At 39.2% G+C, this 14,591-nt stretch overlaps 1 protein-coding gene across 5 annotated transcripts in view; it reads left to right on the plus strand.

Annotated features, from left to right (window-relative positions):
- Window positions 1-14,591, plus strand: part of CHD2 (chromodomain helicase DNA binding protein 2) — a 122,006-nt gene that overhangs the window by 48,388 nt on the left and 59,027 nt on the right. For all 5 annotated transcript variants that reach the window (XR_003423282.2, XM_027067976.2, XM_053223597.1 and 2 more), the window contains 3 exons: window positions 2,101-2,190; window positions 3,043-3,233; window positions 13,199-13,387. Coding sequence is in view for 4 of the 5 variants with exons in the window: in XM_027067976.2 (XP_026923777.1) it covers window positions 2,101-2,190; window positions 3,043-3,233; window positions 13,199-13,387 (470 nt within the window). In the remaining variant the exon portion in view is untranslated. The remainder of the gene's footprint in view (window positions 1-2,100; window positions 2,191-3,042; window positions 3,234-13,198; window positions 13,388-14,591) is intronic.

Below are 14,591 nucleotides of genomic sequence, written 5' to 3' on the forward strand. Positions count from 1 at the left end.
TTATAGTCTTTAGTAACATTATGATTCCGACACTGTAATGTGCCCCCACTGTTGGGAGATTTATGTATCACAAAAATGCAACTCACATATTCTTTAAAATATGCTTACTATATTAAAGGAAAGCAATAGCAGTATGTGAATGGGAATTTGTTTTAGTTGGATTGCAGTATTAAGTTTTTCTTCTCTTTGTCTCATATTTCTAAGACTATTTTATTTATAATGGATTATAAGATGGAGTTAATACCCTGTGGAATGTTAATATTATTTTTGCTGTTTGAACAGAGAGATACTACTAAAAATGATCAAGTTCTTAGAGTTTGTTTCCCAGCCTTTTAAAATGGTGAGGTTGCATAACTTAGTAAGGTAGGAATAATGAGAAAGGACAATGGACTTTGCTGGGGCTATAGAAATGAGAATTATTTGTCTGTTTTCAACCTTAACTTGAGCATAGGGAACTTAGAACAGAGAGGCTTGAGTTGATCTCTGTTTAGCAGTTCTTTTCTTGATTATGAGTAATTTTTTTAAAAGCACCTGTTGTGTGTGAGGGCTTGTCTGTGCTGGGTGCCTTTTACAGGTATATTACCTGTAATCCTCATGATAGTCCTCATGATAGTGGACTCAGAGTTTAACACCTGTCCACAGGCCAGCTACAAAGTGGCAGAGCTGGGGTTGGGACAGAGATGTGTCTGGTCCCAGACCTTTGCTCTTTCATTACTGTGTGTTAGAGAAAACTGTTTCTGGGAGATTGCTTATCCCAAGAGAAAGCCATCAGGAATTCTCAAACTTTTGAGAGATATGTTATATATTATACCGATTGAAACTTATTTTTATTAAATGTTTTCATTCAAGTCGTCTAACCTGAACCGGGTAGATTTGCAGATTTCCCTGCTCTAATTTTGAGTTTCTAAGCAGTTCTTAGCTTTGCTAATCTATTTGTTAACCATTATAAAAGAAAAACACTTCCTAGATGATGCAAAATGGCTTCAAGCATTGCATTCAAAGGTGAAGACAAAGTGAACTCTGAAAATTGTGGAGTCAGGGAAATTTTCTTTTCTTAAATTTTTTTAACGTTTATTTATTTTTGAGAGAGAGAGAGAGAGACCCGAGTGCGAGTTGGGGAGGGTCAGAGAGAGAGGGAGACACAGGATCTGAAGCAGGCTCCGGGCTTCAAGCTGTCAGCACAGAGCCCAATGCAGGGCTCGAACTCACGAACTGTGAGATCATGACCTGAGCCCGAATCGGATGCTCAACTGACTGAGCCACTCAGGCGCCCCGAGTCAGGGAAATTTTCTATGTGGACTCTCATACTCCTTTTCTTTGCTCTTCCCACTTGGTGGTGATTACCTGCACGCACTCCTTGTCCTGTTTCCCGGTCCCCAACTTGACAGCCAAACTACAGGAGCCTTGTTATGGGCCATCGTGCCTGTTGGGCGGCCGATCACATTGCAGTATGATGGCCCATGTGCCTGCCAGACTCCCGGTCACACTGCAGTATGATGGGCCATTGTGCCTGCTGCGTGTCCGGTCACACTGAAGTATGAATGTGTTAGTTTTTGTGTTCCTTTACATTAACATTATTTTCATGCATTTTACATTTTCATCCTGTAACCTTCCTTTTCCTTTTTTCTTGGAGGCCACATCTTTCTGCTCTAGATTAATGAAATTTCTGACCAAGCCAGAGGTTGGGAATTGTTCTATTTGTTAATAAAAGTATTGCACTACCAAAGAGCAAAGAATAATAAAATATTCCTTAAGAAAATTCACATTCTGGGAGGTTGCTAGATCAGTTCAAGTCACCAGGGTTTAATTGCAGGTGGAATGCATTTTTTTGTCAGTTTTGTCAGATGTATTGGGATGGGGGCAGGGGGAAGTGATAGGTTATTTGAGTTCTGGCAGTAAAGTTTCCGCTGCTCAGTGATCTTTTAATTCTTTTACTGCTCTATAGTTTGGTTGCTTCAGTCAATTTAGAATGTATAAGATATTCATTAAATTCTAATCAGTTTTTTTATTTGGCATGTTTCTATGCATCTGTCACAAGACTGCTGGTGATAAGAAAGGTAAAAGTTGAAATTGTATCTTAATTACTGATTTCTCTTCTAGATACGGGAATATGAATGGATTCATTCTCAGACTAAAAGGCTGAAGTTCAATGCACTTATAACAACATATGAGATTCTCTTAAAAGATAAGGTGTGTAATTTTGTAGTGTGACTTGTCCAAATGGTGGGCTCTGTGCTTCCCGCTTGCCATGTTGCTTTTCTTTATTTAGTGAAAAACAGACAAGTGAACAAACAAAAATCCACAAAGAATACTGAGCTTATAAATAAAAATCAGAACCTTACAGTTGAATGGGACTTTAGATCGCTTAGTCCAATTGAATTAAATAGTAGGATGAAAGGGTATTGAAGCCAGTAACTTACCTGAGATTCTAGTCAGCCATTGGAACCTGGGCTTGATTGCCATCCCAGGCATTTCCCATCGTATCATCGTAAAGGAATTTCTCCACAACAGATGATGTGAATGGTCTCTGTGAGGAGGACGTAAAAATGAAGTTCTTCATATGCTCTCTTTTCTACAATTACTAAGAAATGTATGTGGCAGGTGGTCCCACTGGAGATAAGTGTAAATAAGTTCAATTTGGTGGCTTTTGTTGTTTCTGTGCTTCAGGGTTGGGGTGGAGAATAGGCAGAGGAGAATCTTAATTAAGGAGAGACTGCAAAATCACAGTTTTTGTTTCTGTATCATTTTTGCCCAGCATACCAATTTCTGTGTTCTTGCCGTGGGGCATGCAGCAGTACGTGGCATAAGAGATTCCCCCTCTCCCCCAAAACCTTTTGGATGGTGGTGTGCTCTTTCGAGTAGACACTAGTCTGGCAAAACACAGACTAAACAGAAGAGTCCTAATACAATTTTAAGTCCGTGAAGATTAAATGTTTCTGTGTATACCTTTGTGATGGCATTTGTACAGAGATAATTAACACTTGAAAGTACTTTGGGTTTCCTTCTGACCTGGTGGCTCGTTCTGTTTTGTTTTTACTTTAGACTGTGCTGGGCAGTATTAACTGGGCCTTTCTGGGAGTGGATGAAGCCCATCGGTTGAAGAATGATGACTCTTTATTGTATAAAACTCTGATTGATTTCAAGTCCCACCATAGGCTCCTGATTACGGGGACCCCTCTGCAGAATTCCCTCAAAGAGCTCTGGTCCTTGCTGCACTTTATTATGCCGGAGAAGTAAGCTCCTTCCTGTGTGTTTCGAAAGATGCTAGAATGTCTGAAATGCCAATGCTTTTTAACTTTTTAAAAATAGACCTTAGGGAAAACAGATGGCATGATTTGGGAACAGCAAAACATTAAACTGCTGCAGGAATAAAATTAGTAAAACGTTCCATAATAAATGTTAGGAGGCACAGAATTCAGCATGTCAAGGAGGAAAGCCTATTATCTACAAGACATTTGAATCTGTTAATGCTTTGGGGAAATAATTGGTAAACAGGAAATGTTAGACCTTCTCACTGTTGTTATAAGGTAATCGAGAATTGAAATGAAGTATACAAGGTACTCAGTCTGACAGGTGTTAATATCTTAAACCCAAACCTGTGATAACAGAGAAGCAATCAGCATTTAGCTATTACTGAGATCTGTAATTTACTAAAGAATCATAGAGGTCTTTATTGAAAAGATTTTTATAGGGGAGATGGTATACACGTTTCATAAAACTTAGTTATCCAGCAGTATTCAGTGATGCTTGAAATGAAACCTAAATTTGTTGCCCTACCTTGGGAGACCCCGCCCAGTGTGGCACCTTGATGGTACTCTTGATTCCTCCCATCCCATCCCAGAATGGCCAGCTGTTCTGCCAGCTTTCCGTACCTTTAACCTGCCAAGCCACTGACACTCTGTATCTGGGATGGTCTTTCTCCTCATCTTCACATGTCCAGGAACATTTTTGCCTGAGCCTTTATGACTACCTCCTTTCAGATTCTTCTCAGACCACCTAACCTGCAAAAGCCTGTCAGACATGCTTATCACCCTACCCTGTTTTTTTTTTTTCTATGTGGTACCTCACTGCTTTCCTTTCTTACTCATTCATCTCATGTCATTAAATTTATGCATTCAGAAGTACCAAGGATCATGTTTACTTTATTCCTCAATGGTCCACATTGGCTGGAGTAGTATCTGGCATGCAGTAACTAGTCAGGAGTTGTCAAATTGACAGGGAAATGCTCCACAATTTTTTTTTTTTATAACTCAAAATATTTGAGTGCCTGCTATGTGCCATAAACTAAGCAAGGCATTTTGGATAGCATAATGAAAAACATGAGTGGTCTCTTCCCCCATGTGTTGTTAACTTTTTTGTCAACACTGTTGAGATATAATTTACATATCATAAAATACATGATTGTAAGTATACAATTTGTTTTTTTAAGTAACTTTATGGATTGGTGCAACCATCACCATAATCTAGTTTTAGAATAGTTTCTTCACCCAGAAAGTTCCCTCTTGTCTGTAGTTAAATCTGCTTTTGTTTCTATACTGAGGCAGTCACTAATCAGCTTTCATCTCTAGATTTAACTTTTTTAGAAATGTCATATAAATGGAATCCTAATAAGTAATCTTTTGTTTTTGGCTTGTTTCATTTAGCATAATATTTTTGAGATGCACCTGTGTCATAGAGATTTATTTATTCTCTTAAAGTGGAGTAATCCTCCATTACATGTATCACCAGTTGATAGACATTTGAGTTGCTTCAGTTTTGGGCTATTGTGTCTATCTGTGGACGTTTGTTTTTATTTATTTATTATTTTATTTATTTGTTTTTATTTATCTTGGTTGGATACTTAGTGAAATTGCTGGGTTGTTTGGAAAGTAGGTATTTACTTTCCATCTGCCATTCCTACCAGTTCTCTATACCAACACCAATACGTGGTATGTCATCAGTCTAGTCATTCTGGTGGGAGCGTAGTGGTATCTCAGTGTGGATTTTACTTGCATTTCTTTAATGACTAAAAACGTTGAACATCTTTTCATGTGTTCATTAGCCCTTTGTGGAGCTTTGGTGAAATGTCTGCTTAAATCTCTTGCCCAAGTTTTTATTCAGTTTCACCTATTTTCTAATTTCTTTTGTGTTTTTTTTTTTCTTTGTTGCATGGTTTTTGTTTGTTTTTTAAAGTGTGTTGGTTAATTTGAAATATTTAGGTTTTCCTAGATAACTCGTAATTCAATTTTGTCTTAAAGAACATGTTTTAAATGAATTCACTGTTATTTATTTATGGTTTAGCATGTTGGGGTGCCTGGGTGGCTCAGTTGGTTGAGCGTCTGACTTCGGCTCAGGTCATGATCTCACAGTGCGTGGGGTCGAGCTCGTGTCGGGCTCTGTGTTGGCAGCTTGGAGCCTGGAGCCTGCTTCGGATACTGTGTCTCCCTCTCTCTCTACCCCTCCCCCACTCATGCTCTGTCTCTGTAAAAAATGAATAAATCTTAAAAAAAATTTTTTTTTATATGGTTTAGTATGTTTTCTGTTTTGGAGAATGTTCTTTGTGTACTTGAATAATACTCTGCTTTCATAAGGTGGAGTTCTGTAAATGTCCATTAAGTCAACTTAGTTAATAAATAGTCTTATTCAAGTCTTACATACCTTTCCTGACATGGCTAGTTTTGTTATTGACAGTGAAATATTTTAATATTTAACTGTAGTTGTTGAGTGATCTGCTACTTTCAGTTCTGTTACTTTTTCCTTTGTGTATGTTGAGGGGTTCAGGTGTTAGGTATGTGCACGCTTGTAATTGTTCTTTGTTCCTGATGTGTTGATCTTTTTATCATGAAATGCCCCTCTTTATCTTTAGTAATATTTCCTGTTCCTTAAGTCTATTTTGTGTGATGTGACAGCTCTTTAGCTGTCTTTTGCAAAGTAACTGTTTGCATATTATGCTGTTGCTGTCCTTTTACTTCAATTGCTGTTTATGAGTTTTAAAATGTGTCTCTTGTAGACAACATTTAGTTGGATCTTCCCTTTTTAATTGAGTCTCTGCCTTTTGAAGAGTTTAATTCATTCACATTTAATGCAATTATTGATATGGTTGGATTTATATCTACGATTTTACTTTTCTCCCCAATATGTCTTACTCTTTTCTATTTCTCCTTTACTGCCTTTTTTGTCTCAACAAGTATTTTATAGTGTGCCACTTTAACTCTTCTGTTAACTGATTTTTTAAAAAAGTTATTTCCTTACTGGTTGTTAGGGTTTTTAGTATGCATCTCATCCCAGTCTTCTTTAGATTAATACTAATTTAATTCTGGTAAAATATAACAACTGTTCTCCAGGATGGCTTCGTTTTTACTTCCTTACTTGTGTTGTAAACCCAAGAAGACAGTGATAAAATTATTGCTTTATCCAGGCTTGTCTTTTAAAGTAATAAGAGAAAAACATATAGTCCTTCATATTTACACATTTATATTATCATTTCCAGTTATATTTATTTCTCCCCGTGGAGATTGTCACTGGGTTAAAATCACTTCTTTTTAGCTTACAGGACTTCTTTAGTATTTCTTGTGAGGCAGGCCTACTAGCAACAAATTCTCTATTTTCATTTGTTGGTGGCTGTCCTTTTTTGACTTTTATTTTTCAAGGATAGTTTAAGACTCTTCAGAAGATGAGTAGAGAAGCTTGACCACTCTAACCATGCTGCCCTGACTACTGTGTTAGCAGATTAGGCTGAAACTATTTCCCTTTTTTTCAGGCACCCTCACTACGGTGTGCTTCTGGGAGTGGAGCTCCCTCGGCACCCCTCCTTTCTCTGCTTTCTCTCGGAACAGAGTTTCTGAGTCTCAGCACTATTAACATTCTGGGCTGGATAATTCCTTTTTGCTGGGGGCTGTCCTTTGCATTATAGGTTGTTGAGCAGCATCCCTTGCCACTACCCCACCACATGTCAGTAGCTGCCCTCTTTCTCAGTGGTAACAACCAAAAATGTCTCCAGACATTCCCAGTGTCCCCAGGGATTGGGGGACATTGGGCATCACCACCAGTCGAGAAACACTATGTTAGAGGTTCTTTTCCTGTCACACTGCACCCTGCCTATCCCATCTCCTTGTTGTCCTCTTGCCTGTCCTGTTTCTTCTCACCTGGGTCCTCTGTCCCTTCCACAGAGCTCTGTGAGTCGATGGTGGCCTGAGGATGGAGGCAGTTGCCCTCTTCTCATCTTGAACAGTCTGTTGTACCTTCTGTAACGAGTACCCTGTTCATCACGTATTAGCATAAGGCCGAGTTTTTATAAAGCATGCTTTTCAAAGGCACAAGTGCCGTAAAACATAACATAGAAAAGTTTAGAAATAGTCAAATTGTCAATTATTTATTATTAACCTTTGTTTTCTGAAATAGAGTGTTTTCCTGTGTATTACTTTATCGTTTTCATATTGGGTCTTTTTGATACACTGGAAGTGTTTGCTTCAGAATGCTGACTTAGATGATGAAAATGTGTCCCTTATCATTCAATAAGTTGGATGGACTGAGGTCAGTTTCAGGTCTTCTATTACTAAGGTCAATGTCCTTTGGTCTTCAAATTCTAAGAGAAGAAGTACATCCTTCATAGCACCACTGAGATGAGATGAGATCATTCTATGTAGTAGGAGTCTTGAGGCACCATGCAGCATCTGTGCTTGTCCCCTGAAAAAAGAATGTGGTGCATAGTTTCCACCCAATGAATGGTTAGCTAGATTTGCCCTTTTGTACTTGACTACTGGAGTGGATGGTAGGGATTTTGGCTCCTAATTGGTCATAATTACTTTTTTGCTATTTAGCAACTGTGGCGTTCCTAGTAGACATGATTATTCTTATAGTTCATCCAAAGTGTTCTTTGTGGCCAGTTGAATTACTTTTGGAATGATGGATTGGAGTTAGAGATGTAGTTTTGTGTGTGTGTAAGAGAACTTTTTCTCTTCGAAAGCTTTGTTTTTAAAGCATTGTTTTTGGGGCGCCTGGGTGGCTCCATTGGGTAAGCATCTGACTTTGGCTCAGGTCATGATCTCACGGTCTCTGAGTTTGAGCCCCGTGTCAGGTTCTGTGTTGACAGAGCCTGGGGCCTGCTTCAAATTCTGTCTCTTCCTCTCTCTCTGCCCCTTCCCTGCTCGTGCTCTGTCTCTCTCTCTCTCTCTCTCTCTCTCAAAAATAATGAATAAACATTAAAAAAATTTTGTAAAACATTGTTTTCAAACATTTTTATTTTTTATTTTTTTTACGTGTTTATTTTTGAGAGGGAGAGAGAGAGTGCAAGCGTGGGATGGGGGAGGGACAGGCAGAGGGAGTGGACAGAGGATCTGAAGCAAGCTCTGTGCTGACAGCAGCAAGCCTGATGTGGGACTCGAACTCATAAACCATGAGATCATGACCAGAACTGAAGTCAGGACGGTCAACTGACTGAGCCACCCAGGTGCTCCTCAAACATTTTTTAAAAGATTGTTTTTTCACAAAGATTCATGCAACTCCATTTTTTAAGGAATTAAGATTTACCTTTGTTTCTGCCTGAGCTTGGTATGCAGAGGACTAAAATCCAGTATTTTCCTCATCCTTAGCTGTAGTTCCTTAGATTCCAGATGGTGCTACAGAACCACTTGGTCCTGTTAAAGAAATGATCCACTGAAGAAAAATTATTGTACAGAGCGGAATTAAATTTGGTCAGATAACTTTTTTTTTTTTAAATGTTTATTTAGTTTTTCAGAGAGACAGAGAGACAGAGCACGAACAGGGGAGGGGCAGAGAAAGAGGGAGACACAGAATCTGAAGCAGGCTCTAGGCTCTCAGCTGTCAGCACGGAGCCCAACACGGGGTTTGAACTCACGGACCTATGAGATCATGACCTGAGCCGAAGTCAGACACTTAACTGACTGAGCCACCCAGGTGCCCCTGGTCAGATAACTTTTGTACCTTCATCTCCTCAACTGTTACAGGCTATTACTGTGTTAAATTTTTTAAATTAATTAATTTTTAAATTTACATCCAAGTTAGCATATAGTGCAACGGTTTCAGGAGTAGATTCTAGTGATTAATCGCCTGTGTATAATACCCACTGCTCATCCGAACAAGTGTCTTCCTTAATGCCCCTTTCCCGTTTAGCCTATCCCTCCTCCCACTACCCCTCCAGCAACCATTTGTTCTCTATATTTGAGAGTCTCTTATATTGTCCCCCTCCTTGTTTTTATATTATTTTTGCTTCCCTTCCCTTATGTTCATCTGTTTTGTATCCTAAATTCCTCATATGAGTGAAGTCATATGATACTTGTCTTTCTTTGACTAATTTTGCTTAGCATAATACCCTCTAGTTCGATCCATGTAGTTGCACATGGCAAGATTTCATTCTTTTTGATTGCTGAGTAATATTCCATTGTGTGTGTGTATGTCACATCTTCTTTATTCATTCATCCGTTGATGGTTATTTGGGCTCTTTCCATACTTTGTCTATTGTTGATTGTGCTGCTGTAAACATTGGGGTGCAGGTACCCCTTTGAAACAACACACCTATATCCCTTGGATAAATACTTAGTAGTGCAATTGCTGGATCGTAGGGTAGTTCAATTTTTAGTTTTTTGAGGAACCTCCATACTGTTTTCCAGTGGCTGCACCAGTTTGCATTCCCACCAGCAGTGCAAAAGGTTTCTTCTTTCTCCGCATCCTCGCCAACATCTGCTGTTTCTTGAGTTGTTAATTTTAGCTATTGTGATAGGTGTGATGTGGTATCTCATTGTGGTTTTAATTTGTATTTCCCTGATGATGAGTGGTGTTGAGCATCTTTTCATGTGTCTGTTAGCCATCTGGATGTCTTCTTTTTTTTTTTTTTAACGTTTATTCATTTTTGAGACATGGAGAGAGACAGAGCATGAGTGGAGGAGGGGCAAAGAGAGAGGGAAGAGCCCGACGCGAGGCTCGAACCCATGAACTGGAAGATTATGACCTGAGCCGAAGTCAGATACTTAATCGACTGAGCCATCCAGGCTGGCCCCTGGGTGTCTTCTTTAGAGAAGTGTCCATTCATGTCTTTTGCCCATTTCTTCACTGGAGTATTTGATTTTTGGGTGTTGAGTTTGATAAGTTCTTTATAGATTTTGGGTACTAACCCTTTATCTGATATGTTATTTGCAAATGTCTTCTCCCATTCCGTCGGTTGCCTTTTAGTTTTGCTGATTGTTTCCTTCGCTGGTCTATTACTGTTTTTTAAATCCAGAAGTTAGTTCTTTTTTTAACCAACTGTAATCTGTTTTCTTAGCACATGGTCTGTCCAGTCAGTTTTCCTGCATGGTGGCTCTGACCAGACTACTACCCTTTTTAGCAATTTGATCACTACCCTTATTAAAATATGTACCAGTCATTTACTTTGTAAGTACTGTTCTGCAAAGCATGGTGCTTGGTATTAAAAATACAAAAAGATAAAGCAGGCCCCAAGAATTGAGTGTATAATCACTTGCAAAATGTACTGTATACCCACTCCACAAAATAACTCAGTAGAGCAGATTTCACAGATGTAACCTCTTGGTATAAGATTTGTTTTTTGTTTTGTTTTTGCTTCTGCTTCTGCCTCTGCTGTCTAGGCCAGTCTGAATTTGTTTGCATATTTATCACATGAATTCTAGCATACTGTTTTCATTCTTTTAATTTTCTTCTTTGTTATTCCTCAGTAGAGTGAACTTCTATTTTTCTAAAATCTCAAAGTCTGGAATATTTAAGCAATCCAAATTGTTCCTACTTTCGTGAGAGACATATGTTATGTACACAAGTTGATAATAGGGATATATCTAAAATAACCTCTAGGCTGTAGCATGGTGTTATTGTTAAGTTACTTACTGCTATAACCCTATACCTTTTATGTATGTGGTATTTTAAGTTGACAGTATTCTGCTTTAGAGAACAGCAAACTTTTTCTTAAAGGGACCTGATAAGAAACATTTCCAGCTTGTAGGCATTATGGTCTGTTACAGCTACTCGTCTCTGCTGTTTAGAGGGAAAGCAGCCATAGGCCATTCATAAACCATTCAGTGTATACATAAAGGGATTCTTATGCTTTTTAGTAAGAAAACACTAAGTAGGTGAAAATATTTGGTGTCTAGCACAGTAGGGGAAGTAACTTATAAATAAGGTTTATATTTAAGTTTTTAGACTAATATAGTTTTAATTAACGATAATGAATGTTAAGTAAATTGAAATGTTCTCTTAAATTTGTCTCCCAGCTCTTCAGAAAATGGCTTGATATAGTGATAGTTCCTGATGTCCAGTTGCTTCATACATTTTGTGTGTGACGTGCCATCCCTAGCATTGAGATAGTTCAGTTGGCCTTGTTCATTTTAGTCTTCTTCCTGGTTTTAATTCCTCATTTATTTTTGTTCCTGGAGTATTTTCATAGAAGTGTGACAAAATACAACTTAGGTTTATCAGGCTGTAAGCTCTAGTGATGTGTTTAGATTTCTACCCCAAAAGATCTTTTTGCCTGAACTTCCTGAAGATGGCTGTTTTGTTCATTCCTAGGTGTTACTGAGGCAGGTGTTGACCCACCTCGCAGTGCATGGTGAAATGCGTGGCTGTTTATCAGTTCAGAAATGGCAGCAGGCTCTCTTGATGCTGGTGCACACTAGCAGTGCTGGCATTTTCTCTCTGACTTTCCATTTTACCAGAGAGTAGTTGCTTTGGAGTCTTACAGAGCTCTAGGAAATGTTGAGCTATTTATTCCGGGACGTGACTGGCCTCAACAGAGGAGGGCTGCCTGGTATCAGAGGGCAGACCATGCAGCAGCGATTAACTGAGATTCCAGTGCTAGGCTTGGTCGATGGCATGCTCTCCCCTACTGAGCTTTAGTTTGCACACAGAACCCCGCTGGCTCCTCCAAGGGCATCATTGGCTTTCTAGTGGCAAAACCGTGTACTTCTTTCAATCCTCATGAAATGAATTTCCTTCATTTTTGGGGTTTGTTTTTGAAAGAAATCTGTTCACTGTGTCCTATTCTGGACTTCTGCCACAGGCCCATTAGTAATCAAAGATGATTGAATTAAGATTGAAATGCAAGGGGGCACATGGGTGGCTCAGTCAGTTGAGCGTCCGACTTTGGCTCAGGTCACGATCTCACGGTTCATGGGTTCGAGCCCTGCATCACGCTCTGTGTTGACAGCTCAGAGCCTGGAGCCTGCTTCAGCTTCTGTGTCTCCCTCTCTCTCTCTCTGCCCCTCCCCTGTTCATGCTCTGTCTCTCAAAAATAAATGGACATTGAAAAAAAGTTAAAAGATGTTGAAATGCAAGGAACTTTCCTCTATAGAGTTGAGGCAGAATTATTATGGTGACAAGTTTTTTAATTCATTAAAAAATTTTTTTAACATTTATTTTTGAGAGATAGAGTGGGAGAGGGGCAGAGAGAGAGGGGGGACAGAGGACCCAAAGCAGGCTCTGAGCTGAGAACAGACAGCCCGATGTGGGACTCAAACTCACAAACTGCAAGATCATGACCAGAGCCAAAGTTGGGCATGTAACTGACTGAGCCACCCAGACACCCCTAAGTTTTAGAATTTATTGTTAATAAAATTTGTGTCTTCAAGTTCTAATACTATTAAATTGGTGTCACTTGTGTTACTGTTCTTATTTGGGGGCTATAGTTTGGTTACTGTCATCATAAATCCACTAATTTTTTAATCTATGAACAGTGAAGATTATTGATGGAAATTATGTAACTGACTTTACCTTTGAGTGGTGACAGCTGTAATATTGCCACTAATTCTCTTACCTTTGAATTTGTTTCCTAAGAAATTGCAGCTTATTAAAAGATAGCTTATTAGTTTTTCTGAAGAACATTTCATAACAATAACTTATGTATACTTACTCATTGCATGTTATACAGAAGTGTCCTGTGAACTCTAGATCCAGTCTAAGAATTGGAAACCCAGTGTTATCCAGTGTAGACTCATTGGATTGATTCAGTGGGTTTTCTCCGTAGACTCATTGGATTGATTCAATGGTTTTCTCTTTCCTTAATGTTTTCCCCTCTCTCGTATTCCTGAGCTAGTGACTGATAAAATTTATCTTTCCTTATAGGGAAGAGTCTTATTTTGTTTGTTGTTTGTTTGCAGATTATTTTTTCCATTTAGTTAATTGAAATTTTAGCTTGAAAAAATGCTTCTTTTTCTTCTCGGTTGCTTCTGTAATGAACACTGTCCTGTTTTATTTCCAGGTTTGAATTCTGGGAAGATTTTGAAGAGGACCATGGGAAAGGAAGGGAAAACGGCTATCAGAGTCTCCATAAGGTGTTGGAACCCTTCCTTCTCCGTAGGGTCAAAAAGGATGTAGAAAAATCCCTTCCTGCCAAAGTGGAACAGATCCTCAGGGTGGAGATGTCTGCTCTGCAGAAGCAGTATTACAAGTAAGCTATGGGCCGGGTCAAGCCTCAGTGGGATTAACATCAGTACAGAGAAGCCATAAGATAGACAGTTGACAGACTGCTTTTTTCAGTGATGCCTCAACACAGATTTAAGAAGCAGTATACTCATGGTTAGAAAGAGGAAGTTTTATTCTTGCTTTTTTCTTTGGGTGAGAATTTGCACAGCACTTTTCATTATGTGGGTAGTCCGAAGTATATATGTTAAATTTTAATGCTAATCCCCTTCCAATAAACAGGTATATTTTGCTCAGTCATGTATTTCTTCTCTGCTACTCAATTCAGTCAGTTACTAAGATTCTACAAAGTGGCAGGCATTGTGCTAAATACTGGGAGTACGAAGATGGGTGGAACATGTTCCTGCCAGAAGTGTTGCTCAGTAGGGAAGACAGAGTAGAGACAAGTGGCTAAAACAGGTTTGTTTACTAACTGAGGCAGATGCAGGGGGATGTGCAGGTTTAGAAGGAAAAGTGCTCCCCTCTGTGCTGATGGGGGAAGATGCTCTCCTTTCTGGCACCCCAAGTGGCTTGGCCAGGTTATGGACTTGGTTTAGATTATGATGAGTTTAAGGCAAAATGCTGGATTTGGGACAGGCGGTGGTATATAATATGCTCGTCATGGGCTTTAGTTTTGATTATTTCAAGTTAAATCTGGAGTAATTATAACTACATACCGTGAAAATTATAGTCTAAGGTTAAAAGTTTGGTAATCTCTCTAATAATATGTCTTGCTTTTTTTTTTTTATTAAAAACTTAAAAAATTTTATTTTTTTTAATTTATTTAAAAAAATTTTTAATGTTTATTTATTTTTGAGACAGAGAGCGCGCGCATGAGCAGGGGAGGGGCAGAGAGGGGAGACACAGAATCTGAAGCAGTCTCCAGGCTCTCAGCTGTCAGCACAGAGCCCAATGTGGGGCTTGAACCCATGAAACGTGAGATCATAACCTGAGCCAAAGTCGGACGCTTAACCGACTGAGCCACCCAGGTGCCCCAAAAATATTTTTATTTTTGACAGAGAGAGGTGTGTGTGTGTGTGGTGGGGGCGGGTAACAGAACCTGAAGCAGGCTCCAGGCTCTGAGCTGTTAGCACAGAGCCTGACATGGAGCTCAAACTCATAGACCATGAGATCATGTCCTGAGCCAAAGTTGGACACTTAACTGACTGAGGCACCCAGTCCCTGCTTGTTTT

Source organism: Acinonyx jubatus, chromosome B3 (assembly GCF_027475565.1).
Source record: "Acinonyx jubatus isolate Ajub_Pintada_27869175 chromosome B3, VMU_Ajub_asm_v1.0, whole genome shotgun sequence".
NCBI classification, from domain to species: Eukaryota; Metazoa; Chordata; class Mammalia; order Carnivora; family Felidae; genus Acinonyx; species Acinonyx jubatus.